Source organism: Mustelus asterias, chromosome 4 (assembly GCF_964213995.1).
Source record: "Mustelus asterias chromosome 4, sMusAst1.hap1.1, whole genome shotgun sequence".
In the NCBI taxonomy this organism is placed as follows: domain Eukaryota; kingdom Metazoa; phylum Chordata; class Chondrichthyes; order Carcharhiniformes; family Triakidae; genus Mustelus; species Mustelus asterias.
Genome location: NC_135804.1, coordinates 140,933,889 through 140,947,515, shown reverse-complemented (window position 1 = coordinate 140,947,515; position 13,627 = coordinate 140,933,889). Strand labels below are relative to the sequence as shown.

Here is a 13,627-nt window from a genome sequence, read left to right as displayed (position 1 = left end):
CCCACTTAGGAAGCTTTCATTAAAACAAACTTCATTTAACAATGCAGTTCAACTATAACCAAAAGAAATTAGAATAAATATTACCAATTGAAATGCTTGAACGTGACAAGGTATAATTCTTAACTGCTAGCTATCTCTATTAGTTCAAATTTAAGCAATATTCCCCACAGACATAAACTCCGCTTCGGAATCAGTTAGCAAAACACACAGGCTTGTGCAAATTGTTAGTCCTCCAGCCTTTTAACACCCCTGAACAGAGATACAGAGAGACACCTATCTTCTGACTCTCGGACAACAGCCTCCAGAGAAAGACTTGTCTTTAAACAGCAGAACTCCAGAGAGGGAGAAACCATTCCTTGCCTTTTGCAGATCTCAAACAATTTCCAGAGCGGGCGAGGGAGAGAGAAAGAAATGCTCCTTTCAATTCAAACAGAAATTGCCCGTTTCTCTCTAAGCCTAGCTCCGCCCATTCATATGACTCTTGTCAAGCAGCCTAATTAAGCCCTACCCTGAAACCCCAGGGACAACCCAAAAAATAAGAAAACTGCATTAACACACATTAAAACAAACCCAATAACTAGGAACAATTATTCTTCTGCACACTCAGCATGTGGGCTACCAGTTATCGACAATCAGCACCGTAATCAGAAGTATAAAACCGTCTACTCACAAGAAACGTGACCGAAATACATTTGCTAAAGGCACAGTATCATCACACTTTTCCAAAGTTCTCCAGGCCAGGCCCCCATCTTCACCATCTACAAACTTGAACTCATCCAAAATTTTGCTGCCCACATATCAATACTCAATGTCCCATTGAACCATCACTGCTGTACTTGCTAACCTGTGTTGACACCTTCCAGCAATGCCTTAGTTTTAAAGTTCCCATTCTTCCTTCCCCTCCCTAGTTCTGTAACCTGGAGCAAGTAGGAAGACAAATGACATTGCATGGGGTTTGAAGTCCTGCTACAATTTTACAGGACTTTGCTGAGACCATGCATGGAGTACTGTGTACAATTTTGATCACTATACCTAAGGAAAAAATGCTTTCCTTGGCGTAAGTAAAATGAAGACTTACTGGATTCCTGGAATGAGCGGGTTATTTCATGATGAAGATAGGATAAATGGGCTTGTACGTTGGAGTTCAAAAGAATGAGAGGTGATCTCTTTGAAATGTAAACATTTCTGGAGGATTTGATAGGGTATATGGCATACTCCTATTTCTTATGTTCTTGTGTAACTTTCTCCAGTCGAGTCCCTCATGCATCCTTGATTTTAGTTGCTCCAACATTGGCAATTGAATGCAGGCTACGAAGGCCCTAAGATCTGGAATCCCCTCTCTAAACCCTATAAGGTGCTTCGTAAAACCTAACACTCTGATTACAGTTTTTGTTACCTGTCCTGGTACCACCACCAGTGTTTTAGTGTCAAATTTTGTTTGATAATGCTTGAAGCGCCGTTGGGACATGTAAGTAAATATCTTGTAAGATTTGTTCTTTGATTTTGAAGGCAGAAATATTTTTGAAGTTTGAATTTACTTTTCAGTAAAAGGAATAAAAAGGGTGAAAAAAATGGCAAAGGATTGCGTCATTTCTCGATGAAGGTCTGTGAGAAAGTGCAACAGAAAGGAACAACTACCTACAATGAAGTGGCGGATGAGCTTGTTGCGGAATTCAGTAACACCAACAACCAAGAATCTGGCTCTGATGAAGTAAGGCACTCTTGATGCTTAGCAGGTTAACAGTGGCTGCATTTTTTGTTCGCACACAATATTAACTCCTTGTCGAGCTTTTCGTAAATCTAGGTACAGGAAATTGTTTTAATCGTATACATTTGTGTGTAGTAGACTCCCCTACAATGAACAGGACTGTGAAATAAGCTAGCGTATGCTTGGTGAGAAGATTTGTAATGAAGATTTGATTATCCTTCCTCAACAGACAATTCTTTTGTTGATGGTGGGAAAGGTGGGCAAATGAGAAGAGACTGGATTTTATTCTTCCATTCTAGTGACATTAGAACACAAACTGACCTGAGCCCATCAGATAGGGTGATCAAAAGTTTGCTTCATTGTGGATAAAACTAAATTTAATTGTCTTCTTGCTAAATTAGGTGTGTAATTGAAGGAAACACAATTAAGGTGCACATTCTTAACCATTTTCTTCGGTAATGACAATTTGGTAAAGCACAGAGTTCAGGTTAGTAATTGGCAAGCAACTTATTGATCAACCTGGCTGTGAGGAAATGGAAAGACTGAAAGAAAAGTCACCGGTGCATAATCCAAGAGAAATGGAAAGCAGTACCTGTTGCATAGCGCTATGTTAGAATGTAAGAAATTTAAGGGATTAGTAATGAACAATTGAATTTGAACCTGTGATGAAAGGTGGGGAGTAAAACTTCAGAAACAGGTGTGACCAACTGATCCATTCAGATGATGAAATCAAGGCCTGACATATAGTAGGTTAACAGAGAGTTGGATATTTTGGATTGAGCATTGACAGATGAGGTAGAGTTGGATGAAGATGGGAACACCTTGGAAGTATAAGGAATTATCACAGAATTGCTTGAAGGTGGTGTTAGGTTGACGTATCCAGTTAATGAAAGACAAGTCTATGTGCTTTGGAAGCTGGCAGCAGGCATGCTAATCTTGAGAAATTGGTCATTTTGGTGTTTGAACTCAGTGGTTCAAGAAGTGTTTGGGTTTTGAAAGAGGTTGCAGATATGCTGACCTGATCTTAACATTGATGCTGTTGAGCATGTTGGGCATTAACTGTAGAATTATGATCCTCAAAGGTATATGGCCAACATATGAAGAATGGATAATTATTTGCTGTTTTGCAATAATGGACTCTGCTGAAAAGAATAAATAGAAAGTCAACTCCTGCTTCCCAAAAACTCATATGTAAGTGACGTTGTAGAAAAATGAAGGAAGGTTGAAGGAAATTGGCAGTGTGTGAGAGAAAACTGATGAATGTGTGCAAATTGAATTGGGAACAGGAAATGGAGATGCATTGCTGTACCTGGGAGATCCAGAACATGGTTTGGTGAGAGTTTGAGGCAAGTGTCCATTGCATAAATTAAATTCTGGTGGGAGCTACATAAAACTGTGTGAAAATGATGTGTGACTGTGTTATGCAGGATAAATATTTGGTATTGTTGTGAGTACAGTGATCAGCATGTAAGTAGTGAGGAGTGGCCGGTGGATTGTAATGGTCTGTGCTATAGCAAGAATATTATAACATGTCTTGTGGTCGATAACCTTGGGAAGGTGCCCTGCTGGGAAAAAAGGTAGGAAGACCAAAGTGAGATGCCAAGGTGAGCTGCAGGTACTGTGTTCAAAATGGATTGAATGAGTGTGTGGGGAGGAAGAGAGATGTTGGTGAAGTTATCTGGCATCTGCACCAACTTTGTTTACGATTGACAAACGTTAGACATGGAATGAGTTAATGCATTTGGCCCTTCTGACAGATTATCTCTTGTCTAGGTAAGATGTTCTTTTGGAGAGTTGGTGCAGACTCTGGGCCAAATGGTCGTCTCCTGCACTATAAGGATTCTATGATTCAGTGTATGAGTGTTCTCCAGTTGATTTTTTTAGTTTAATATTGCTGCATCTAGTTCCTTCCACTAGAGGACTTGTGTGACCTGTGTAATAAATGTTCTCTAGTGGTAGAAATGGGTATTAATACACCCAAACTTTTTTTATCATTTGAGTTTTCATCAGCTTGCATTTCAGAACAATGTGTAACAGAGCTGCTTGTATTTAGGCCCATCGAGCCTGTTGCAACATCCTTTAAAACAAATGAAGGCAGATAAGAGAGTAGTGTTTTTCTTCAGTTTGTATGTTTGAAGTAAAAGGACATTTGACAGATTCCCAATTCTTTCTAGTATAATCCAGCAGTTCAATAAAGTCGATGTCCTGCTTGCCATTGATTTTTTGTTTGCCCGTTTAATGGTTTCATTTGATAACCAATAAAATAGAAATTTGTATATATGATCTTGATCAAATTGTTTGAGAATAAGAAAAGCAGTGACCCGTTCAACCCCTCAAAATTGTTCTGCTGTGAGATTTTAGATGCTCTGTATCCTAATTCCATCACCTGCAATGGCCCCCTATTCCTTACCACTCTTATCTAGCAAAAAATTAATCCGAAATTTAAAATTCTAAATTGCGCTAGTACTTGCTAGTTTTGTGGGAGTGCCAAATTTTTACCATTTTCCTAACCTTTCTCCTAATGACCTGGCTTTGATTTTAAGGTTACGTATGAATCCTTGTTCTAGGCTCCCCTGTCAGTGGAAATTTTTCTCCATCAATTCCAATCAAAATTCTAAACAAAAGACAATCAAATCCGCTTCTAAATTCTGGTGAATACAAATCCAGTTTGGCATTTCTCCTTGAACAAAGAACAATACAGCACAGGAACAGGCCCTTCGGCCCTCCAAGCCCGTGCCGCTCCCTGGTCCAAACTAGACCATTCTTTTGTATCCCTCCATTCCCACTCCGTTCATGTGGCTATCTAGATAAGTCTTAAACGTTCCCAGTGTGTCCGCCTCCACCACCTTGCCTGGCAGCGCATTCCAGGCCCCCACCACCCTCTGTGTAAAATATGTCCTTCTGATATCTGTGTTAAACCTCCCCCCCTCCCCCTTCACCTTGAACCTATGACCCCTCATGAACGTCACCACCGACCTGGGGAAAAGCTTCCCACCATTCACTCTATCTGTGCCTTTCATAATTTTATACACCTCTATTAAGTCTCCCCTCATCCTCTGTCTTTCCAGGGAGAACAACCCCAGTTTACCCAATCTCTCCTCATAACTAAGTGACATTAGAACACAAACTGACCTGAGCCCATCAGATAGGGTGATCAAAAGTTTGCTTCATTGTGGATAAAACTAAATTTAATTGTCTTCTTGCTAAATTAGGTGTGTAATTGAAGGAAACACAATTAAGGTGCACATTCTTAACCATTTTCTTCGGTAATGACAATTTGGTATGGGGAGGATGCAGAGATGTTTCGGTGTGATTTGGACAGACTGTGTGTGGGCATCTGCATGACATGCAGTATAATGTGGATAAATGTGAGGTTATCCACTTTAGGAGCAATAATAGGAAGACAGATCATTACTTGAATGGGTGTAAATTGAGACAAGTGGATACTCAACGAGACCATCAGTTGCAGAAAGTAAGCGCGCAGGTACAGCAGGCAAATGGTATGTTGGACTTCATAGCGAGAAGATTTGAGCATAGGGATGTTTTGCTGCAATTATATAGTGTGGTGATGAGGCCACACCTGGAGTATTGTGAGCAGTTTTGGTGTCCTTATCTGAGAAAGGATGTCCTTGTTATAGAGGGAGCACAGCGAAGGTTTACCAGGCTGATTCCTGGGATGGCAGGTCTGTCATAGACTAAGTCGGTTAGGATTATGTTCACTGGCGTTTAGAAGAGTGAGGGGGGAAATCTCATAGAAATTTATAAAATTCTAACAGGATTAGAAAGGGTAGATGCAGAAAGAATGTTCCCAATGGTGGGGGAATCCAGAAGTAGGGGTCATAGTTTGAGAATAAGGAGTAAACCTTTTAGAACTGAGGTGAGAAATTTCTTCACCCAGAGGGTGGTGAATGTGTGGAATTCACTACCACAGAATGTAGTTGAGGCCAAAACATTGTCTGATTTCAAGAAGAAATTAGATATATCTCTTGAGGCTCAAGGGATATGGGGGGAGGGGGGAATCAGGATATTGAATTCGATGATCAAAATGAATAGCAGAGCAGGCTCAAAAGGCCGAATAGCCTACTCCTCCTAGTTTCTGTTTCTGAGGCTTTGTGTTGTGGTAGCAAAACATTCTTCCTTTTAAGTTCCAACACTCAAAATTTAAAGGCAAACACTCCAACAATCCTGGGGTTTTTTTGTAGCTGCGCAACATTTTAGAGATGTGTTTACATGGACCATTAAGTCTCTGGACCACCATGTTTCCTACGTTTTTGTAAACAACAACTATTTTGATCTGTCTATTTTGTGTCCAAAATGGGTGACTTTCTTCTTTAAATTCAACCTCTACAATTTTGCCCACTCTATAATCAATGTATCTGTAATTTAATGCTCTGGTCAACGCTACTTGCAATGCCACCAATCTGTTCAGTCTTGGCTCTCTTATTATGATAAACACATGAAATGGCAGCAGGAGAAGACCATGTAACCCATTGTGGCTGATCTTGGATTTTAACTCCACTTACCTGCTTGTTTCCTAATCCCTTGACTCCCTGAGATACCAAAAATCTGTTTATCCCGATATTGAATATATTCAACAATGGGGCAGCTACAACTCTGTAGGGTTGAAAATTCCAAAGATTTGCAGCCCTTTGAAATAATTTCTCCTCATCTCAGTCCTAAGTAAGATGATCATTTTCCAGCAAAAGGAACCCAGCTGGAAATGGATCCCCATCTGTTTGTAGAAGTTTAGACCAAAGTGTACACTTACCTACTGGTATCAAAGTAATTATTAAAAAGTGAACAATTTATGCTCTAGCACCCAGTGAGACTGCGGATAATTTGTTTTCAATTTGAATACATACCCATTATCCCTGTTTTCTGCCTAACAAATCATCTAACTCTCTTATGAAGCAAATTGAAGAATACCTTTATTTCCTTGGGAGTTAAGTGTAAAATAGTATTATGCAACCTTTGATTTATGAAGGAGAAAGATTTTCTGGATTTTTAAACACTCTTTTATGACTTTATTACTCTGTGACGAGTGTAAAAATACTGTTGCAGCAAAATGATAATTGGTCATTAACATTGCCTTAACCTATGAAAAGAGACCATTTATCTTGTACATCAATACCTTCAGCCTTCCAGAATAGGTTCTTAAATGTTCCCTGACAATTTTTGGAATTGAATTTCTCACTACTTCGTATAATTACTTTTTTGGGAGAGGATGCCAACAGTGGACGTTCCTCAGATTGACTGAGGTGAATGGGAACAAGGTGACTGGGTATTTATTGATTAATTATAATATGTGATGCTAAGCCAAACAGACCAGGAAATTTCCATGTTTGAATTCAGCATGTGATAGTGTTGATCTCACTTTTGGCTTCAGTCTTCCTGGGCAAGGGTGGGGAAATTCAGCTTGGGTGGTGGGACAAAGCGACCTGTGTTGGAAATACTTAGTAATCATTTTAGAATCACTTTGGGGCCTTGGAAAAAAAATTTTTGATCCTGTGGGAAGTTGTCCATTTCTAATAGCTCTTGCAAAGATGGTGAGCTGTCATCTTGAACTGGTGAGGTCCAAATGGTGCACCCAAAGTACTTGCAATTGATACAACGAAGTGCCTTGCCAGGTCTTAAGGAGGGATATACTTTCATTGGAAGCGGTTCAGAGAAGGTTCACGAGACTAATTCCAAGGATGAAAGGGGTATCTTACAGGGTAGGTTGAGCAAGTTAGTGATATACACATTGGAGTTTAGAAAAATGAGATTACCTTGTAGAAACATGAGATTATAATTAACGATCCTGAGGAGACTTACCAGAATGCATGCTGAGAGGAAGTTTTCCCTTGTGCAGGAATCTAGAACTAAGGGCCAAAGTTTAAAAAATAAGGCATGTCCCATTTAAGGAGATGAGGCAGAATGTCCTCACTTGAGGGTCATTGGTCAGAGAGCAATGGAGCTTGAGTCATTGAATATATTCAAGAATGAGTCAGGCAGGTTTTTGATTTACAAGGGAGCCAAGGGTTATGAGGAGCATGCAGGCAAGTGAAGTTAATGTGCAGTGAAATCAGCCACGATCTTATTAACTGAAAGGAGTTCAGTGGGCCATAGGCCTACTGGTGCTTCTATTTCTTGTATAGTATGAAATCATATGTAAACTAGACTGGATAATGGTAGGGCAAATTTTCTCCGAGGGACATCAGTGAACCAGATGGGTTATTCCAACAATCTGGTAGTTTGGGCACCATTGCTAATGCTAGCTTTTTATTCTGATTTATTTAATCAGATTTAAATTCCACCAATTGATGGGATTTGAGCTTGGTTCTTCAGAGTGTTAATCCAGACTCTGGTTTACCAATCCAGGAGCGCCACTGCTATGCTAACAATAAATACTCTGGGTTTTTGAGAACTTTTTTCCTTGTCATATTTGATTTTTGGTGAGAGCATTTTGTTGAAATAATCCAGTGCTCCAGAGGCAAAGAAAGAGTATCTGTTTCTGCCTTAAACTGTCAGGTTTTGGACAGCTGTAAACTGTACCTAGTTTGTAGTTGGCCCCTTCCTGCTACTCTGTTCTGCTGCTGAGAGTGGCCAGATAACCAATTTGCAAACTGTTAAATCAAGACTTGAGCAGTTCCTCTCATTTGCAGAAGTGTGTAACCTTTGCTTGGCTAAAAAAACCTTTCCTGACGAGTGCATGTGTAACCATGGTAGATGACACAATTGTATGTGCAATGTGGCTTTCACTGAATGATATGTCTCAATACTTTTACTTTGGAGCAAATTAAGGTTGTATATAGTGATATTATGCAAACTCTAATGCACAGCAGGGATACGATCAAAAGAATATAAGACGTCGTGTATATGATGCCTTGAATGTGCTCATGGCAATGAATATAATCTCCAAAGAGAAGAAGGAAATCAAGTGGATAGGACTTCCCACAAACTCAGCTCAAGAGTGCCAAAATCTGGAGGTAAGAGCACAGTGATCTTTTGTCTCCATAAAGCGTAGTAAAAAGGTAAAGTCACCATAATCCCAGATGACCAGAGGCTGCTCCTCTCTTTGTGTGTGAGAGAGAGAGAGCTGACTAATGGTGCTTTAACCTAAAGCTCAGCACACTTCAAGTGAGACCCAAGGTTGAAAAGGTGGGCCTTCATGATTAACTGGAACGGGAATTGATGCACGCTGAATTATTTTCCATAATTCAGTTACATTTTCAAACTGCTGTGTGTTTCTTCTGTTGCCACTAGAAATCCACTTTTTTGATTTCCTTTGCTCAGTCTCCCAGCTGCCAGCACTGCTTGTCTCCATTCTGTCTGACTGAAAGCCAACTGGGGGGTCCCAGGTCACTGTTTTGTTGCCCTGGTATCCTTTAGATCCCAATTTGGCTTGAGGAAAGACTGGTATTTCCATGCAAAGTGGTAATACGTACCACTTTAGTCTCTCTACCTGCCCTAATATCTGTGTCAAATGTTATTTGATAACATTCTAGTGATGCTCCTTGAAACATTTTACTATGTTATAAGTCCTATGTAAGTGTAAGTTGTCTGTAGTCTACAGCAAGTGATGGACCTTTTTAATTTTTCCGTGAATAGATGGAGAAACGGAAGAAAATGGAAACAATTAAACAGAAACAGTCACAGCTTAAGGAGTTGCTGCTGCAGGTAAAATAAAGCTACAAAATGTGCAGCATTGTGCAGTTTACATTACTGCCATGTAATGGTTAAATTTATTCTCACCCCAAGGAGTGTCTTTTTCAAGGTTTACCAAGCTTACATCTTTATTGTGATATTTTTGAATAACATTAGTTCTATAAGAATTGTCCAGGAGATTCCACGTTATGTCAGAGGTCTTCTTGAAAGATGTCTGATTTGGCTCAGTGGTAGCACTCCTCCATCTGAGTTAGAAGGTCCTAGATAGATGCCGAAAATCCTGTGGTGCTATTTGAGGAAGAAATAGGAGTCTTGGCCTGTGCTTATCCTTTGCTGAAAGGCTTGTATGGCTGAATGTTTTTGAGAAAGAAAGGGGCAAGTAAATGTACATAAAATTAATTAAGTACATAACTGAGTTTAAATTACAAGCAATTTATATTTTATAGCAAATTGCCTTTAAGAATCTGGTTCAGCGAAATCGCCTTGTAGAACAACAATCTGGCAGGGTTCCTTCTCCCAATACTGCCATCCAGCTGCCCTTCATTTTAGTCAACACCAGCAAAAAAACAATCATAGACTGCAGCATCTCTCCTGATAAGTAAGTATGGCAAATCTGACTATGTTGTGTATGAAGTTCAAACTTGGCTTTTTTTAATCAAATATGTTGTATGAAGATGTTTTGAAAACCCAAGTTTACTTTGGTGTTGAGCTTGGAGGCCGGGAGCTTCAACTCCCAATGAGCCTTACCAGTGCAGACTGGGAGCAGGTTTTCTTGGGTTTCCCAAAAGTGGAAAGTTCAACATTTTCACTTCTTTATTCACAGGTTCGAATATTTTTTTAACTTTGATAATACATTTGAAATCCACGATGATATTGAAATTCTTAAGAGAATGCGAATGGCTTTTGGATTGGAGTCTGGTGGCTGTTCTGCTGATGAGTTGAAGATGGCTAAGAGCCTCATACCCCACGTGTTGGAACCATATGTAATAGGTAAAATGGGGCGGCAGGTTGTAATTTATACATGGGGTCTGTCCATCATATGTTTGATTTTGGTATATTAAAGATAGTTGTAAAATTGTGCTGAATGATGTATTCTTAGCATAATTTATCTAATTTTACCACGCACGCTTATTTGTATTAAGCATTTTTGCTATTTCCAAGTTAGTCAAAAGAAAGATGTATAATTTATACAAGCATCCTTCTCAAATTTCTTCCAATGAATTATTTAGAAGTGAGTTGAATTTTTTGTTTTGATTTATTATTGTCACGTATTAGCATACAGTGAAAAGTATTGTTTCTTGCGCGCTATACAGACAAAGCATACCGTTCATAGAGAAAGAAACAAGAGAGTGCAGAACGTAATGTTACAGTTATAGAGGTGTCCTCAGACTTTTTTAGGTTGTTGTGACCTCAGACTTTTTTTAGGCAAACATAAATGACTTGTCAGTTAATGTCATTAAGGAGGTAAAATCGGACTGTTTGATTATATAGAAATTGAATTCATCTTAGGGAATTTTTCTCTGGTTCTGATATCTTGTATATTGTGGGTGCCAATACTCAAAAGTCAGAACAGTAATAAAACAAATAATCCTACTTTTGCATATAGCACTTAACGGTCTGTCTGCAAGCATGGTGGGTATCTCCTGGCTACCAATGGCCTGTGCCAGCAAAGAGCCCTGCCTACTGCAGGAAGGAAAGAATGACATTGGCACCTTGTCTTGCCAAGTAGTTATCAAGTTTTGGAATCTACTTATTAATCTAGCCCATGGATGATGAGATCTGTTGTACCCATAGCTCGGGTGATTAAAGCTACATATAACACAGATTGTCACAAAGCTTTCCTGTATAGTTTAGTATTCATTTTTTTGGGGCCTTTGTGGGTTGGGGCAAGGCTAGTAGGTGGGGGCCAGAGCTCTGCCGAACAGTCATCTAGACATTGGCTCGACTCACTCTTCACAGATGCTGCCAGACCTGCTGAGATTTTCCAGCATCTTTCTGTTTTTGCATCATATCAGTACAAACAAACATGCTTTTGGTTTTTTCGTGCTGCAATGTAATATCCCAGAGCATCTCTACAGCACTTGTGTAATCGGCTAGGGAAACAGGCAGGCAGGGAAACAGGCAAAGAGGCATTCATCGGACTCTTCAGTGTCATCTGGCTCCTTGTTTGACAAACATACTGCATTACGATTGCATCATCTGTCATAAGTTCATAAGAGATAGGAGGAGAATTAGGCCACTTGGCCCATCAAGTCCGCTCTGCCATTCAATCATGGCTGATATGCTCCTCATTCCATTTTCCTGCCTTCACCCCCATAACCTTTCAACCCTGTCGGTTCCGTTCTGCAGCGAACGGCATTGACCACCTCTGGGTAGGTTTCCATAGTTACCTCTACTAGAATTTCCAGGCCAACCTCCCACAGGTGAGCAAAAAGTGCTTTGGAATCAGGTAATTGTCCTCACAACTCCTCCATATTCTTGGCGATTTAATAGAATCCTACAGTGTAGAAGGAGGCCATTTGGCCCATCAAGTCTGTACCGACCACAATCCCACCCAGGCCCTATTCCCTTAACTCCATGTATTTATCCTAGCTAGTCCCCCGACACTAAGGGGCAATTTAGCATTTCCAATCCACCTAACCCACACATCTTTAGACTGTGGGAGGAAACCAGAGCACCTGGAGGAAACCCATGCAGACATGGGGAGAACGTGCAGACTCCACACAGACAGTAACCCAAGCCAGGAATCGAACCTAGGTCCCTGGCACTGAGAGGCAGCAATGTTACCCACTGTGCCACCATGCCATTCATTGTGCCACCATACTGCCCACAATTTGTAAAGCCATAACCTGTTTGAACCAAGCATGGTGGAAGCAGTGGGCATTTGTGGCTTCTGTCTCCATCTTCCGTGCTTTCTTCACTCTGAACATGGCCTCTAGAACAGTTGGATTGTACTCCTTATCGATGGCCTCCATAATCTGAGAGATCAGTTGCTGCTGCACGTTTCATCTTTTAACATTATAGAGCAGTCTGACAAAAGATGGTTTCATCTGCATTATTCAAAATGTGAGTGAGACCATTTCAAAACCAATCGTCTGTTCCTGCCATGACAGCTGCACCCTCACTGCTTACCACACAAGACGACTATGCCATACCTTTTCTTCAATCAATACAATCATCCATTACTGTAGGTGAACTCCATGTGGCCCAGCTTCTTTGCCAGGGTGACTCCCCTTTCCTGCAGGATTGGACAGGAGGTGGGAACATTTGCTCAGGCTGCCTTGAATCACCTTTGCAGAGCTTCTTCAATGCCTGGATAAGCAACCGTTCTCGTCCTCTTCCTTGCTGCAGAGAATGCCTGCTCGTCGAACAGTACAAGATGTTCGCCTTGTGTTTCATAATGCTGAACAAAGTCAATGGTGGAATCTCCCAATGACTGCTTTGCAATACCCATTTTCCACTTGATGTATCGACTTCACCTTCTCTCAACAGCACTTAACTTTCTCATGTTTAGCCACACTCGGGCTTTATATGTCCTTTCACAGAGAGATCTTGATGTCAAATGGTTTGCCCAGTGCTCCAGGATTTCATGTTCCTTTGTGGTCTAACTCAATGGTTGGTTGGCGCAGCCATATGACAAGCTTAAGCATGTTTAACTAATCTGGAGTTACCAGTGTGGAATTTCAACCTATAAAGGCTATCGTTCCATGAGATTTGCTATTTTGCCAGTGGAATGGTTGCCTATCTTGACACAATTTCAATTTTACTGCTTTGAGGAAAGTCCTGTGCAAGTTTTTGATTTGTCTCTTGGAGCTCTTTTGTCAGAGATGTTGGGAAGATTGGAGGCAAATCTCAGGAGATGAGCAAGTCTGAACAGAACATCAAATCAGGTTATAGGTGAAGTACTGTGTACAATTCTGGTCACTGAGCGATGTCCAAGTCTTAAAGATGTGAAAAGGGTGTAATATTTATGAAATAACAGACTTGCCAGCAAAATAAAAGGGGCAATAGCAACATGTTGAGAAATTGACTAAATAACAGGAAACAGTAGTGGTGAAAGATTGTTTTGTAGACTGGAGGAAGGTTCCCCAACAATCAATCCGCAAACCACTGCTTTACTTGATACATATAAATGATCCAGACGTGGGTGTGCAGGGCATAATTTCTGAATTTTATAAATTACACTAAACTTAGAAGTTCTGTGAACTGCTGTTGATGGATTTCAAGAGGACATAGGATGGTGGAATGGATAAGCATGTGACAGATGACAAG

At 40.4% G+C, this 13,627-nt stretch overlaps 1 protein-coding gene across 6 annotated transcripts in view; it reads left to right on the top strand.

The window, feature by feature from the left end:
- The window catches only part of tfdp1a (transcription factor Dp-1, a), a 62,335-nt gene that overhangs the window by 42,411 nt on the left and 6,297 nt on the right, over positions 1-13,627 (top strand). For 4 of the 6 annotated variants that reach the window (XM_078211837.1, XM_078211833.1, XM_078211836.1 and 1 more), the window contains 5 exons: positions 1,546-1,711; positions 8,530-8,676; positions 9,299-9,367; positions 9,802-9,953; positions 10,179-10,345. In XM_078211837.1, coding sequence (XP_078067963.1) covers positions 1,546-1,711; positions 8,530-8,676; positions 9,299-9,367; positions 9,802-9,953; positions 10,179-10,345 — 701 coding nt within the window. The remainder of the gene's footprint in view (positions 1-1,545; positions 1,712-8,529; positions 8,677-9,298; positions 9,368-9,801; positions 9,954-10,178; positions 10,346-13,627) is intronic. The other 2 variants (XM_078211838.1, XM_078211834.1) reach the window with 1 other exon arrangement.